This window comes from Enoplosus armatus, chromosome 23, assembly GCF_043641665.1.
Source record: "Enoplosus armatus isolate fEnoArm2 chromosome 23, fEnoArm2.hap1, whole genome shotgun sequence".
NCBI lineage: Eukaryota > Metazoa > Chordata > Actinopteri > Centrarchiformes > Enoplosidae > Enoplosus > Enoplosus armatus.
In genome coordinates, this window is record NC_092202.1 from 294,765 (window position 1) to 307,500 (window position 12,736).

Sequence of the window (12,736 nt, forward strand, 5' to 3'; positions counted from 1 at the left end):
AGGTGGGTATAATCACTGGTGTCCAGTGTCAAAAAAAAAACCTTCAAAGGAATAACTGGTTTTAGTGTCACTGGACTCACTGGTGTTACGTAGATGTTAAACTTTTGTGTGTCCTCAGGTCACAAACTCACCATTCCCTCTACAAAAAGAAAATCCACACATTTCTTACAGATGTTAGTAGTTCATTGGTGGCCATTTTAAAAACTTGTTACATAAAAATGATTTGTACTTCAGTGTGGGAGAGTTTGGGGTGTGTTTGCTGGAGTTATTGTGTTGTAATCGTAAGGCGGCTGGTTCTGAGCGTCAGTGAAACACACCTGAATCATCTTGATGTGTCAGGAGACAGAAAAGTCCTCAGAAACACACGACTGAGGGGAGTCTGACTTCAATTGCAGCTTTAGTTTAAGCTGAGTTTAAGCTTAAGTTCACGTGCAGTTTGAGTCATCAATACATGAATCAGACAGATGTTACACTCAGGTTTTATAAGGAATTTATTTCAGTATTTCAATAGTTGAATTTCATTAATTACTAATTATTTCATTATACAACAAGCAGGTCGTCGAACCAACAGCCTCCTCTGTGCTGATGTGTGTGTGTGTGTGTGTGTGTGTGTGTGTGTGTGTGTGTGTGTGTGTGTGTGTGTGTCACAGGCTAATAAATATTCAGATATGATTTTATAGGTTTATAAAGAGTTTTTCTGTCAGTGCTCAGAAAGAAAAGACGACCTCAGGTGACCCTGCTGTCTGTGTGTGTGTGTGTGTGAGATGATATTACATCATTAATAATTAGGGTTATTTTTATCATAATTATTATAATTATTCACATGACCCTGATATTCAGTCTAAACAATCCCCACTGGAACCACCAGAAACCAGTTTGGAGCAGCAGCGGCCATGTTGGAGCCACCATCAGTCCCAGTTGCCATGGTTACACACTGCTGGCTCTCACAGATGATCACAGGTGGAGGACATCATTTCCCTCCTCCAGGAAATGTCTTGGACCTCCCAAAGCACTGTGGGTAATGGAGTCGGGACACGGGAGGGGCGTAGTCACATGTGCCCCGCTCCCTGCGTGATTCACGTGAATCATGGGTACTGTAGTCCTTCTGTGCTATGAATATCTGTTGGTGGTGTAATCCTTCACTGGAGCTGTGGGTAATGTAGTCCATGTATTTGCTTAAAAATGGAAGTGTTACCTCCTCGTTGCCAAGCAACCAGAGGGACAATGATCACTAAAAACTGTTTAGGATCATGTAGTCCAGATGAGGAGGGTTTAGGATCTTGTAGTCCAGATGAGGGGAGTTTAGGGTTTTGTAGTCCAAGCGGTGAGGGATTGTGGGCATTGTAGTCCAGGAACAGGGGGGTTGTGGGTGTTGTAGTCTAGTGTTTGATACTTTAAGCCCTGAATAGACTGTGTGTTTGAGCCCCATCGTTTTATTTACAGTCACACAAGTCTTAATGTACACTACACACAAATGCACGCGCACACACACGCACACACCATTTTCACATCACATAAATAAATAAATAAATAAATAAAGAGATAAATCAATAAATCAATAGGATAATATAAATACTTCAATACCAACTGAACTCTACAGTCTTCTGATTCATTATTTACTGATAATACAGGATTATTGAATCAACACTAAATCAATCAATCAGTCATCTGTGTCTCTCCATCTCTCCTCTGACACGCAGACAGATGACAGACAGACAGGTCCACCCCCTTCTTAAAAACACTTCTCTCTTGGTTGCCACGGCTACAGCATCCATCCAATCAAAGTGCTCGCTTGTCATCCTCCCGTAGAAAGAAAACAAAAACGGTAAAAAGACAAATGTCTGCGGTTTCCATGGAGACAGCACCCGTGGTAGGCAGTGGCCAATCAGAGTCTGTCACGGGCGGGAACCCAGATGTAAGGGCCACTCTGCTCCTCGATGACAGCTTTGACCAGGTGGTAGACCTCCTCGAAGCTGTCGCCGTGCACGATGGCTGCACACACACACACACACACACACACACACACACACAGTTAACATCACACTTTAAGAAGTTTCTCTCATAAATGCATGTGTTGCAAGTGTGTTTTTACCTGTGAAACACTCGAGGAAGTCTTGTTCCAGTTTGATGGCTCGATCCAGAGCTTTCCTCGCCTGATCCTCAGACAGACGCTTGTTCAGATCCCTGCACACACACACACACACACACACACACAGAAATACAAAACACACAGAAACACAAAACACACACACACAAACACAAAACACACACACACAGAAACACAAAACACACACACAGAAACACAAAACCACAGAAACACAAAACACACACACAAACACAAAACAGACACACACGCACACAGAAACACAAAACGACATTAAAATGTGTGTTAACAGAGTAAAACATCTGTACAGCGGACGGGTCGTTCCATTCTTGTCTAATAGGGGTGTTTGAGAGGAAGTTGAATGCTTTGTGGAGAATACAAACCAAAATATTATGCTAAGCTATGGCTAACCTCGAGTGCCTGAAGTGAACTTTATCATGATGATGATGATGTTTTTCAATATCAATAACAATCATTTCCAAATCTGTCCTACCACTAGACATCACAATGACCTGTAACGTGAACATCTGTAACTTCATACTGACGATCCTGGAACGTTCTAGTATGTATTTAATATTTCTTCAGAGGAAAAGAAAATGAGATTTTTCTTAGTTTAGATTGTGTCACGTTTCATGTCACTTCCTGTGCGGTGTACGTAGGTGCCTCAACAACAATTCTGTTGTTCGACATCAGTCATCACGAATATGTATGAGCCTCGATTCAAGGTCCCTCATTGGCCACAACCAGTCTACCAATCTACATTCGCTGTGATGTGACGAGTTTGATGACCTCACTGACTTACAGGATGTTCTCCAGGGATCGCGGTCGGATGAAGATAGCGATCGGGTGAAGCTGAGCCGCCTGCAGCCTCCGCACTGCGTTGGCCGACACGTCGAGTATGCAGTGTTTCCCCTGGTGAACACGCACACACGCACACGCACACACACACACACACACAAATGAAAATTAGTAATACTTGCTTAACGTCCCTGACAACCACGACACTAGAGAGACATCACCATGGTAACTGTAGATTGATAATAGATTGATCTACAGTCTTAAAAATCATAATGTCGCAGATATTTCATATTTTAAAAACATCTTCGTGGCAACCATAATAGGAGACATCACTGTGACAACCATAGCATCCTAGAAATCAGTGTCACTATCACTATGATGTATGCTGTAGAGAACGTCACCATGGTAACCGGCGTGCCTCACCTGCTCGGCCACCTGTCTGACGCTCTGCACCGACGTCCCGTACAAGTGGTTGTTGTACTGCCCCGCCTCGATGAAGCGATGGGACTGGATGTCCCGCTCCATCTGTTCCCGCGACGACACAAAGTGGTAGTCTCGCGCATCGGCCTCGTAGTCCCTCCGAGGGCGAGTCGTGTCTGCGGAGAGAGAGAGTTACATCATTTCCTGTTTGTTGACATCATGTTTCTCGTCTGAAGCTGCGACACTCACGAGGGACGCAGGAGCCGAACTTGTCCGGGAACTCGGACAGCAGGTCGTCATTGACTCGGTCTTTGGTCGGGCCCAAGATGATGACGGGACGAGCGTAGTCCACTACAGACAGAGAGACGGGTGACTTTCTGAACACCTGCTCATCATTAACAAACACAGCGTCACCATTAACACAGAAAACATGACAAGTTCTTTCTGGAAGTTTCCACGGCGACAGATTTGGTTTGCATGTGAAGTGAGTTCGTAGTAACCAGTACGGATGTTGAACTGGGCCAGTTGGGCTGGTGCCTTAGGGGCCCCCAGACGCCCTGGGTGTTGGCCTCGTAAACCTTGTTTGAATGCAGTGTGCCTCTTATTGCTTCATGGGACAACTAGTAAGATTAACTTCAATGTGAAGTTTGTGCATGAATCATCAGTCCAGGTCCACGAGGGTCCACGGGGGACCTGGACTGAACACCAGTGTATTTTGTTCCTTTCATATGTAAGACTTTAAAATGTCTCAGTCCTCTGAGGTCAAAGGTTGACGTGACACTGACCTTCAATCTGAGTGACGAGCTCGTAGCTGTGAACGAAACCTTCTCTGCCTGCGAGAGGAACAAGAGAACACAACATGTTTTCAGTCACGCTTTCCTTTGTTCCTGCTTTGTCATGAGAGCAGAAGTTTCACCTTTACTCTTCATGCGCGACCACTCCTTCCTCTCCACTCTGAAACACACAAACACACACCCTGTTCACATATCAGGAGTGTATTAATGCTGATGACACCACAGCATGTGTGTATTATATGAACCTGTGTTTGGACGGGACGTATCCCAGCTCCTCCAGCTCCCCCTGCTGGTTCACTCGTCTGGCCTGCCACCACTCGTCATCAGCGCTGTCCATCACATGAAGCACCTCCCCAAAGTTAAAGTCCAGAGCTTGTGATAGGACGCCACAGTCCCACTGCTTATCATAGTCAAACAACGCCCTGACGACGAGGAACACATTCATTATGATTTATATAATATATCATACTGACAACTAATATCATCATCATCAGTTTCAGACCTGACCCTGTTTATATGAGCCAACTTATTTATGTGGGCTCAGCTGGACTGCTTCAGGTGAGCCATCTGTCCAGGTGTGGCGACCCAGTTTACCTGACGTAGAAGCTGCGGTTGGCTCTCAGACTCCCAGAGGAGCTGTTCATCATCTGCTCCCTCAGATCGTGGATCTTTGCTTCAAAACGACTGTACTCTGCACACACACACACAGACACACACACACACACACACACACACACACACACACACACACACACACACACATTTAAGTACCCAAACATAAAACTGAAAAAGTCACACAGTCAGCTTTATTGTTAACATTAGGACCCACAGCAGGAGCTCGATATACTGTATTTATATTATTAACTGATGAACATCAACAGACACGGACTGATCTACGGTACTGACCTCAGACCAGCTGGTCTGTGGTCTGTTAACAGTAGTGCTACCTCTACTACTTGTAAGCTAGAAAGCTAGCTCTCCACGGACACGGAAGTGTGTGTGTGTGTGTGTGTGTGTGTGTGTGTGTGTGTGTGTGTGTGCGTCCTCACCTTCAGGTCTGTACTGTGCTACTATGGTAACAGTCTGTCCGGCGTTCTTCAGAGCTGCTGCTGCCTGTTCATGTGTCGCATACCTGAGATCCACACCGTTCACCTGTCCCCACACACACACACACATTTAAGTACCCAAACATAAAACTGAAAAAGTCTGACATCTAGTGGTGAACGCAGGTACTGAACTGATTCTTTTCATTGGGTACAAACGTGAAAATGACATATTAGCACACAGTTTACATATAAATAAAACAGTAATATTAATTATAATATAGTGCAGTAATATAATGACATGATAAGCTTGCTTGACATTAGTGTCAGTAACTTGGAGAGTAGATTATAGATATTAGAAATTATTTGCTATATTTTGGATGGAAACAGAACAGTGAGTTACAGTTAAAGAGAGGGCTGAATGTTGTCAAGGTACAAAAAATATAACTTAGATTTTTATATATATTTATTAGTCTACTATATTTGTTTTCATGTAGTTACATGGTCTCCATCACAGCAGCTAAATCAGCTGTTAGCAGCTCCTGTCTGCAGTGTCCTCATGGACAGACAGACAATCATCACTGATCACTGAGACACTGAAGGAAACTTAAAAACAGGAGGATTCTGAGGCAGGTTCTGCAGCGTCTTCTCTCTGATGTCTGAGCTGATGTGGAGGTTTATTCTGATGGACATCAGAGACAATGATGTCCTCTGGATGTGGACGTCACTCTGAATGATTCAACATGTGTCTCATGTCTGTGAGTTCAGATCAAGACAGAGATGTTTGATTCGAAGTGTTTGAAAGTATCTGGTCTCTGTACTCACACTGAGGATCTGGTCTCTGCACTCACACTGAGGATCTGGTCTCTGCACTCACACTGAGGTTCTGGTCTCTGCACTAACACTGAGGACCTGGTCTCTGTACTCACACTGAGGATCTGGTCTCTGCACTCACACTGAGGTTCTGGTCTCTGCACTAACACTGAGGATCTGGTCACTGTACTTACACTGAGGATCTGGTCTCCCTTCCTGAGCTCCCCGCTCAGGTCTGCTGGTCCACCTGCCAGGATGAAGGAGATGAAGATTCCCTCTCCGTCCTCTCCACCCACAATGTTGAAGCCCAGACCGGTGGACCCGCGCTGCACACAAACCCTGCGGGGCTCCCGGGAATAATCGTCCTCTCCCATCATGCCGCGGGGGATAGGTGAGTATCGTCGTGGTGACGGAGGAGGGAGGGCTTGTGGGTAATCACACATGTAGTCAGGCTCCATGTAGGCTGCAGAGAAATAAAGGACACGTCACACTGAAATGGTATCTTAACTGGAGTCCTACTAGTGCCCCCTAGTGGCTGGTCTGTGAACTGAGACCCTCCTCGACATGTTCGACTGGCAGCATTCACACCTGCCTAAATGAACCGGATCAAACCAGTTCTGAAGTTTAATAATAAAGCTCCTCCAGCTAGCTGACCTGCTAACTCTGATCTCTTGAGAAGAAACTGAATCACGAGTCCAACTAAGTTTTAACTCGTAGTTTGAACGAGCATTTATTGTGTTGGACTCAGTTTGAGGTTAAAATCATGACCTGTGATGAGAACACGTGTAAGAACCAGAGGGATGAAACAGGAAGTGTACGTACAGCTGGTCAGGTCGGGGGGGCTGTATCGATCAGCAGGGTGGATGTACTGCGAGGTGGGCGTGGCCACCTTCAGGTAGACCACCTCCCCCGTGTTCTTCAGGGCCGACACAGCATCTTCATGCAGGACGTCCTCCAGAGACACATGGTTCACCTGCCGGGGTCAAAGGTCAGGTTAGACTAGAACCCTGTGATGACAACATATAAACGTGTACGTGGTGGGTTTTTACATACAGCCAGTATTTTGTCCCCAATCTGTAGCCGTCCGTCGCGGTGTGCCGCCCCGCCCTCGATGATCTTGGTGACGTAGATGCTGTTGTCTCCAGGAACGTGTTGGTTCCCCACACCACCCGCTATACTGAAGCCCAGACCTGGACCAGACAGGGACAAGACAGGCCAGTTTAAAAACCTTCAACGTTATAAATCACTTCTAACTAGAACTCATTCAATCAAATTAAAAATCCTTCAACTGAAACAGAACCAGCGGAGACCGAAGTCCACTTAGTAACAGGAGAGTTCTCTGTGTCCTCTCCTCTCCTTCTTGTCTCCTCATCTCCTTTCCTACCTTTAGGTCCTTTCATCAGTTTGATCTGTATGATGCGTTCGGTCGGTGGGCGTCGCCGCAGGACATACAGCCTAACAACAGGCCCCGCCTCCTTCAGCGCCTCCACGGCGATAGAGTGAGTGACCTCACGCACGTCCACGTCGTTAACGAAGACGATGCTGTCGTTCACCCTGGAGACACACCGAGAGACAGACACCCTTGTTGTGAGGACATTTTGGCCTCACTACCTCAAAGGACTGTTTTAAGGTTCAGTGTATGTGTGTGTGTGTGTGTGTGTGTGTGTGTACCTGAGGCGTCCGTCCTGGGCGGCCGCTCCTCCAGGGATGATCTTGGTGATGAAGATGGATGGGTCGTCTCCAATGTGAGGATTATCAGTTCCTCCTGCGATGCTGAAGCCCAGACCAGAGTTCCCCTGAACACACACATCAACACACACATCAACACACGCATTAACACACACATCAACATGCGCATTAACACACACATCAACACACGCATTAACACACACATTTCAATCCAGCTCCAGGGTCCTTTGAATCTCCAGAAGCTTCCCACAATGCACCTGACTCCACTGGTCACTGATGTTTTATTTCAGCAAATCTGACTGGCTCTTTGTTCTCTGGTGTTTAGTTCAGGGAACCTGGGAGATCAGTAAAGAGGTCCACCTGCGTGGGTCAGATTTGAAATGACGTGGGAACACGACCTGACACCTTAAAGCAACAGGTCAACATGTAATGAACTCTTCTTCTCTCATGGTCACATGGTAACTGATTAACACGTCACCTTTTACAGTCTGTATGACAGCGAGTCGTAGTTTTTACTCTTCAGGTTCAGTTCAGATGATACAAACCAGATGTTACATGTTTTACTTTTTCTGACTCGTGTTACTTAATGTGAGAGTAACTCAACAAAGTGTCAATCAGATACAGCCTGAAACTGGAAGAAGAAGTCAATAAGTTTATGGATCTGATCAGACTCCTGATGTTTGATATTCAGCCCTGCAGACGCTGAAATGATGATCAACATTTCTACACTGACAGCCGTGAGAGTTTCACTGATGAAAGTTCAGCTTCGGTTGGTTTCATGTCCAACATAAAATAAACGGGCGGGAGTTAAAAATAACCCGCTGATGTCAGCCGGGTGGAGTTAATTTCCTGCTGATGTCAGCCGGGTGGAGTTTATTTCTGGTGAAGCAGCATTTAAACACAGAGTGACAGTTTCTAAAAACAGAGCAGAGAGGAGCCAGAAATACCTCAGACCTCAGTCTGTGTTAGTGTGTTACAGTGTGTGTGTGTGTATCATTAGCCCTGTTCACACCTGGTATTATCATCTGTCCTGGGTGACCTCATCACTAGTGGACAGCTCTAACACCAGGTGTGAAGGCGCCCAAGAAGAAGGAGGAGAAGAAGAAGAAGAAGAAGAAGAAGAAGGAGGAGGAGGAGGAGAAGAAGAAGAAGAAGAAGTCTCTCCAGTGTGTGTGTGTGTGTGTCTCACCCTCTCCTGTGTGTGTGTGTGTGTGTGTGTGTCTCACCCTCTCCAGTGTGTGTGTGTGTGTGTGTGTCTCACCCTCTCCAGTGTGTGTGTGTGTGTGTGTGTGTGTGTGTCTCACCCTCCCCAGTGTGTGTGTGTGTCTCACCCTCTCCAGTGTGTGTGTGTGTGTGTGTGTCTCACCCTCTCCAGTGTGTGTGTGTGTGTGTGTGTGTGTCTCACCCTCTCCAGTGTGTGTGTGTGTGTGTGTGTGTGTGTGTGTGTGTGTGTCTCACCCTCTCCAGTGTGTGTGTGTGTGTGTGTGTGTGTCTCACCCTCTCCAGTGTGTGTGTGTGTGTGTGTGTGTCTCACCCTCTCCAGTGTTTGTGTGTGTGTGTGTGTGTGTGTGTGTCTCACCCTCTCCAGTGTGTGTGTGTGTGTGTGTGTGTGTGTGTGTGTGTGTCTCACCCTCTCCAGTGTGATCTCTTCGTACTCCAGCTCTCCTTCTGATCCGTTCATCTGTAAAAACAGAAAACAGAAAATATTTAATCACATTCAGCATCTCTCTCTGCTGACTGCTCGTCACCATGGTAACTCCATGGTAACAGCTGTTGAGCCCTCAGGGGGCTGGTTACCTCGGCAACTGTAACTGTAGCTATGACCGCCTCTCTCTCTCCCTCATATCATCTCTTCCACACAGGCCACAACATGTTATTACATCACTTCCTGCTGAGACAACGAATCAGGTTTGTTTGTTTCGAAGAAGTCAAGAACAGAGAGTTATAGAAGCTACTGTCTGACTGATCATCAATCAGTGTGGCTGCACATTTGAACAATAATTATATTTTATAAGTTTCACCTGCTGAAAATGAACTACAGGTTTCATCTCAGATCCACCAACATCAACATCACAACCACACAAGTCAACACAGAGACGTTACATCAAGGTTCACCTGTAATCCACAGTTGGGCTCATAACAAGAAGCTCTTACATTACATGTTACTAGCTGGTTACTTCAGTGTTCCTGTGGTTGCTAGGGCGTTAGTGTGGTTGTTTGGTGTTTGTAGGTAGTTGGAGTAGCTGAAGTGTTGCTAGAGGTGGATGCCCAGGTGTTTGTGGTTCTCCCCCTCCACATGTCAACGTGTCCTTGAGCGAGACACTGAACCCCAAACTGTCTTCTTGGGTCAAGACAGTCCCAGCAGCGTGAAGGGAAAATGGCTACGACGGCTGTTGACAGCAGGATAAAACGTAGCTGTCTTCGTAGATGCCTTTGTTTAGTTTTCAGTCACATTTTGAACATTACTTGTTACAGAATTTGTTGTCACTCTGTTTGAGCAACAGAAATACTTATTTTGTCTTTTATGAAATATGCAGTATCTATCTGAAGGTAAGCAATGCCACTTTTATAGAACTGTTAATTTATAATGGAAAATAAATGCTGTATCAGATTGCATCGTATCGCATTGAATCGTTCTGTATTAAAATGAATATGTATCGTGGCGGTGTCTTCATGAGGGGACACGTCCTCAGTCCTGTTTCCCAGCATTGACATATTAGCGTCAGTGCTCCCTAAAGGATGCAATTTAAGCCGATGTGTGTCAACTCGTCAGGATACGCCACCATCGTATCTCCCAGCATCAACACGCTGCCACTCTCCAGAAACTATTTCATCACATTGTCCTACGGATCAAAACGTCTCTCTGTACGAGCACTTAATGTCATGACAACATGTGCTGCACTTCAGCTAGTTATCGATTGTCATCAGTCGACCAACAGTCAGTTCATAATGAGGTAAAAGCTGTCTGTCTGACCGCCTGTCTGTCTGTCAGTAACATGGTGAACTCTGTTTCAGTCCCTGGAGGGCTGAGCAGCTGTCAACACTACAACACACAGTTCACTTCATTGTGTTTGTCTCTGGAGAATCTGGAGGAGAGAGAACACAGAGAGCTTATATAACAGAGAGAGAGGGGGCGAGAGAGGTAGACTGACAGCAGGAGAGAGAGAGTCTGTGTTACAGTTCACTCTGAATTAATTAAACCTATCCCTCATTTCCCACGACAGCTCTCTCTCTCTCTCTCTCTGTTTCTGCCACTCTGAGTCGGTGTCTCTCGACCACACAGTGAAACGACAGAGGGTTGTTCTGCGGTGTGGAAAGGTCAGAAACATCTCTGCTGGGATGAAAACCTCTTCACATTTATCAAAGTGTTATGAGCTGAAGGAGTGAATGTGCAGTAACGATACAGCTTCAGTCTGCCAGGAACAGTCCAGGTGGTTTCTGAGTCCAGAACAAACCAGGACCAGTGATCCAGTTCAGCTTCATGTTAACCAGGATACATTCACTGTATTTTATGTCTGAAGACAAAGATAAAAGCTAACACTCAACTGGCTAATTCAAGTTGAAGCGAACAGTGCTGTAGCTAACCGAAGTCAAAGGTAAAAAGTCTGGTAACTAGCTTCAGTTGAAGCTAACGCTCCACAGCTAGCAGTGTGTCATAACAGACACCAACATTGTCGCCTTGGCAACAGGAATGAACAGCTGCACTAAAGTATATATCAGAACAACAGTAAACGTATGAAAGTAAAGCGATGTTGATGTTGGGGGAACCAACAACACAAACCCAGAATGAGCCAAAGTCCATGCGCACCCTCGAAAGCTAAGTTCATGTTCATGTCATGTGTTCTGGACTGTGGAGACGATCCCAGGATTTCATTATTGGGTGGATTGTGATGAAATGTGGTTCACAAAATAAATAATAAACAGCAACGCAAAAAACTAGACCACTTATTAAATTCCACTTTGTATTCAAGGCAGTACGGTGGTGTTTGACTGCAGATGGTTACTGTGTGGATCACTGTGATGACAAATGAAATCGCACACTATTAAACACCGAAGCTAACGAAAGTCCAAGATAAAAGTCTAGTTACTAGCTTCACTCGTAGCTAACAGTACTGTAGCTAACTAAAGTCCAAGATAAAAGTCTAGTTACTAGCTTCACTCGTAGCTAACAGTACTGTAGCTAACTAAAGTCCAAGATAAAAGTCTAGTTACTAGCTTCACTCGTAGCTAACAGTCCTGTTGCTAACTAAGATAAAAGTCTAGCTTCACTTAAGGTTACTTTTATCGGTCTTGGATTAAGGGAATAAAACACATTAAATAAGAACACACATGCAAACACCAGCCTGAGATAAAACAAGTCGAAGCTAACAGTTCTGTAGCTAACTAAAGTTAGCTGGGTTCACAAGTCCTACATGTGACTGGACATGGCTATCACCCCTGACCTCTGACCTATGATGTGCACACAGAAACACGTCATAATGTAAGCAGAATGAACTGAGTCAGAAATACATAAATCTCTGGTCGGCCCAATCACAGTAGACTGAAGCATTAGTTCCGCCTCCTGACAGAGGCAGGTAACTGAAACTTTGTCCTCATCACAATATGATTGGTCAAATTAACGCCCCCCCCTCCTCCAGAGCCAATCCCATGCTAATAAGAGCTATGACTGATGTAGCATCAGTGGTTCCTACCATCATCCTCTGCCTGTGTCTCTTTGCTCTCCTCACGTTGTTGATGAATCTTCTTCCCATCTTCTTAGCGTACCACACCGACACAAACATCACTTCCTGTCTCCTCTGTCTGTCTCTCTCTGCCTGTCTCTCTCTCTCTCTCTCTTCTGGAGGACGGCTGTTACATAAAGACTGATGGAGTGACGGATGAATAATTAACAACCAAACAGAAAAGAGAAAAAGAAACAGAGGGAGAGAGAGAGGTCGCTCTCAGCAGAAACTCGTTAAGCTCGTTAGCTCTCGTTTCCTGGACGCGTTAACGAAGCAGAGAGAGTCAGACATGACTGACAGCTAGGCACATCACTCTGTCATCCCTCGGTCATCCAGAGAGAGAGGGGGGGGGGG

The 12,736-nt window shown here is 45.5% G+C and overlaps 1 protein-coding gene across 4 annotated transcripts in view; it reads right to left on the reverse strand.

The window, feature by feature from the left end:
• Positions 1 to 492: 492 nt before the first annotated feature.
• Positions 493 to 12,736, reverse strand: part of LOC139305963 (disks large homolog 4-like) — a 31,323-nt gene continuing 19,079 nt past the window's right edge. The window contains exons 1-17 of one of the 4 annotated variants that reach the window (XM_070929916.1): positions 12,353 to 12,442; positions 9,292 to 9,342; positions 7,644 to 7,768; positions 7,357 to 7,526; positions 7,026 to 7,162; positions 6,795 to 6,945; positions 6,167 to 6,435; positions 5,166 to 5,268; positions 4,711 to 4,807; positions 4,362 to 4,538; positions 4,239 to 4,276; positions 4,108 to 4,155; positions 3,572 to 3,673; positions 3,326 to 3,498; positions 2,907 to 3,016; positions 2,093 to 2,184; positions 493 to 1,992 (exon numbers count right to left, since the gene is read on the reverse strand). In XM_070929916.1, coding sequence (XP_070786017.1) covers positions 1,886 to 1,992; positions 2,093 to 2,184; positions 2,907 to 3,016; positions 3,326 to 3,498; positions 3,572 to 3,673; positions 4,108 to 4,155; positions 4,239 to 4,276; positions 4,362 to 4,538; positions 4,711 to 4,807; positions 5,166 to 5,268; positions 6,167 to 6,435; positions 6,795 to 6,945; positions 7,026 to 7,162; positions 7,357 to 7,526; positions 7,644 to 7,768; positions 9,292 to 9,342; positions 12,353 to 12,442 — 2,040 coding nt within the window. In that variant the 3' untranslated portion in view covers positions 493 to 1,885. Of the gene's footprint in view, positions 1,993 to 2,092; positions 2,185 to 2,906; positions 3,017 to 3,080; positions 3,084 to 3,325; positions 3,499 to 3,571; positions 3,674 to 4,107; positions 4,167 to 4,213; positions 4,277 to 4,361; positions 4,539 to 4,710; positions 4,808 to 5,165; positions 5,269 to 6,166; positions 6,436 to 6,794; positions 6,946 to 7,025; positions 7,163 to 7,356; positions 7,527 to 7,643; positions 7,769 to 9,291; positions 9,343 to 12,352; positions 12,443 to 12,736 lie in introns of those variants that run through there. The other 3 variants (XM_070929918.1, XM_070929915.1, XM_070929917.1) reach the window with 3 other exon arrangements.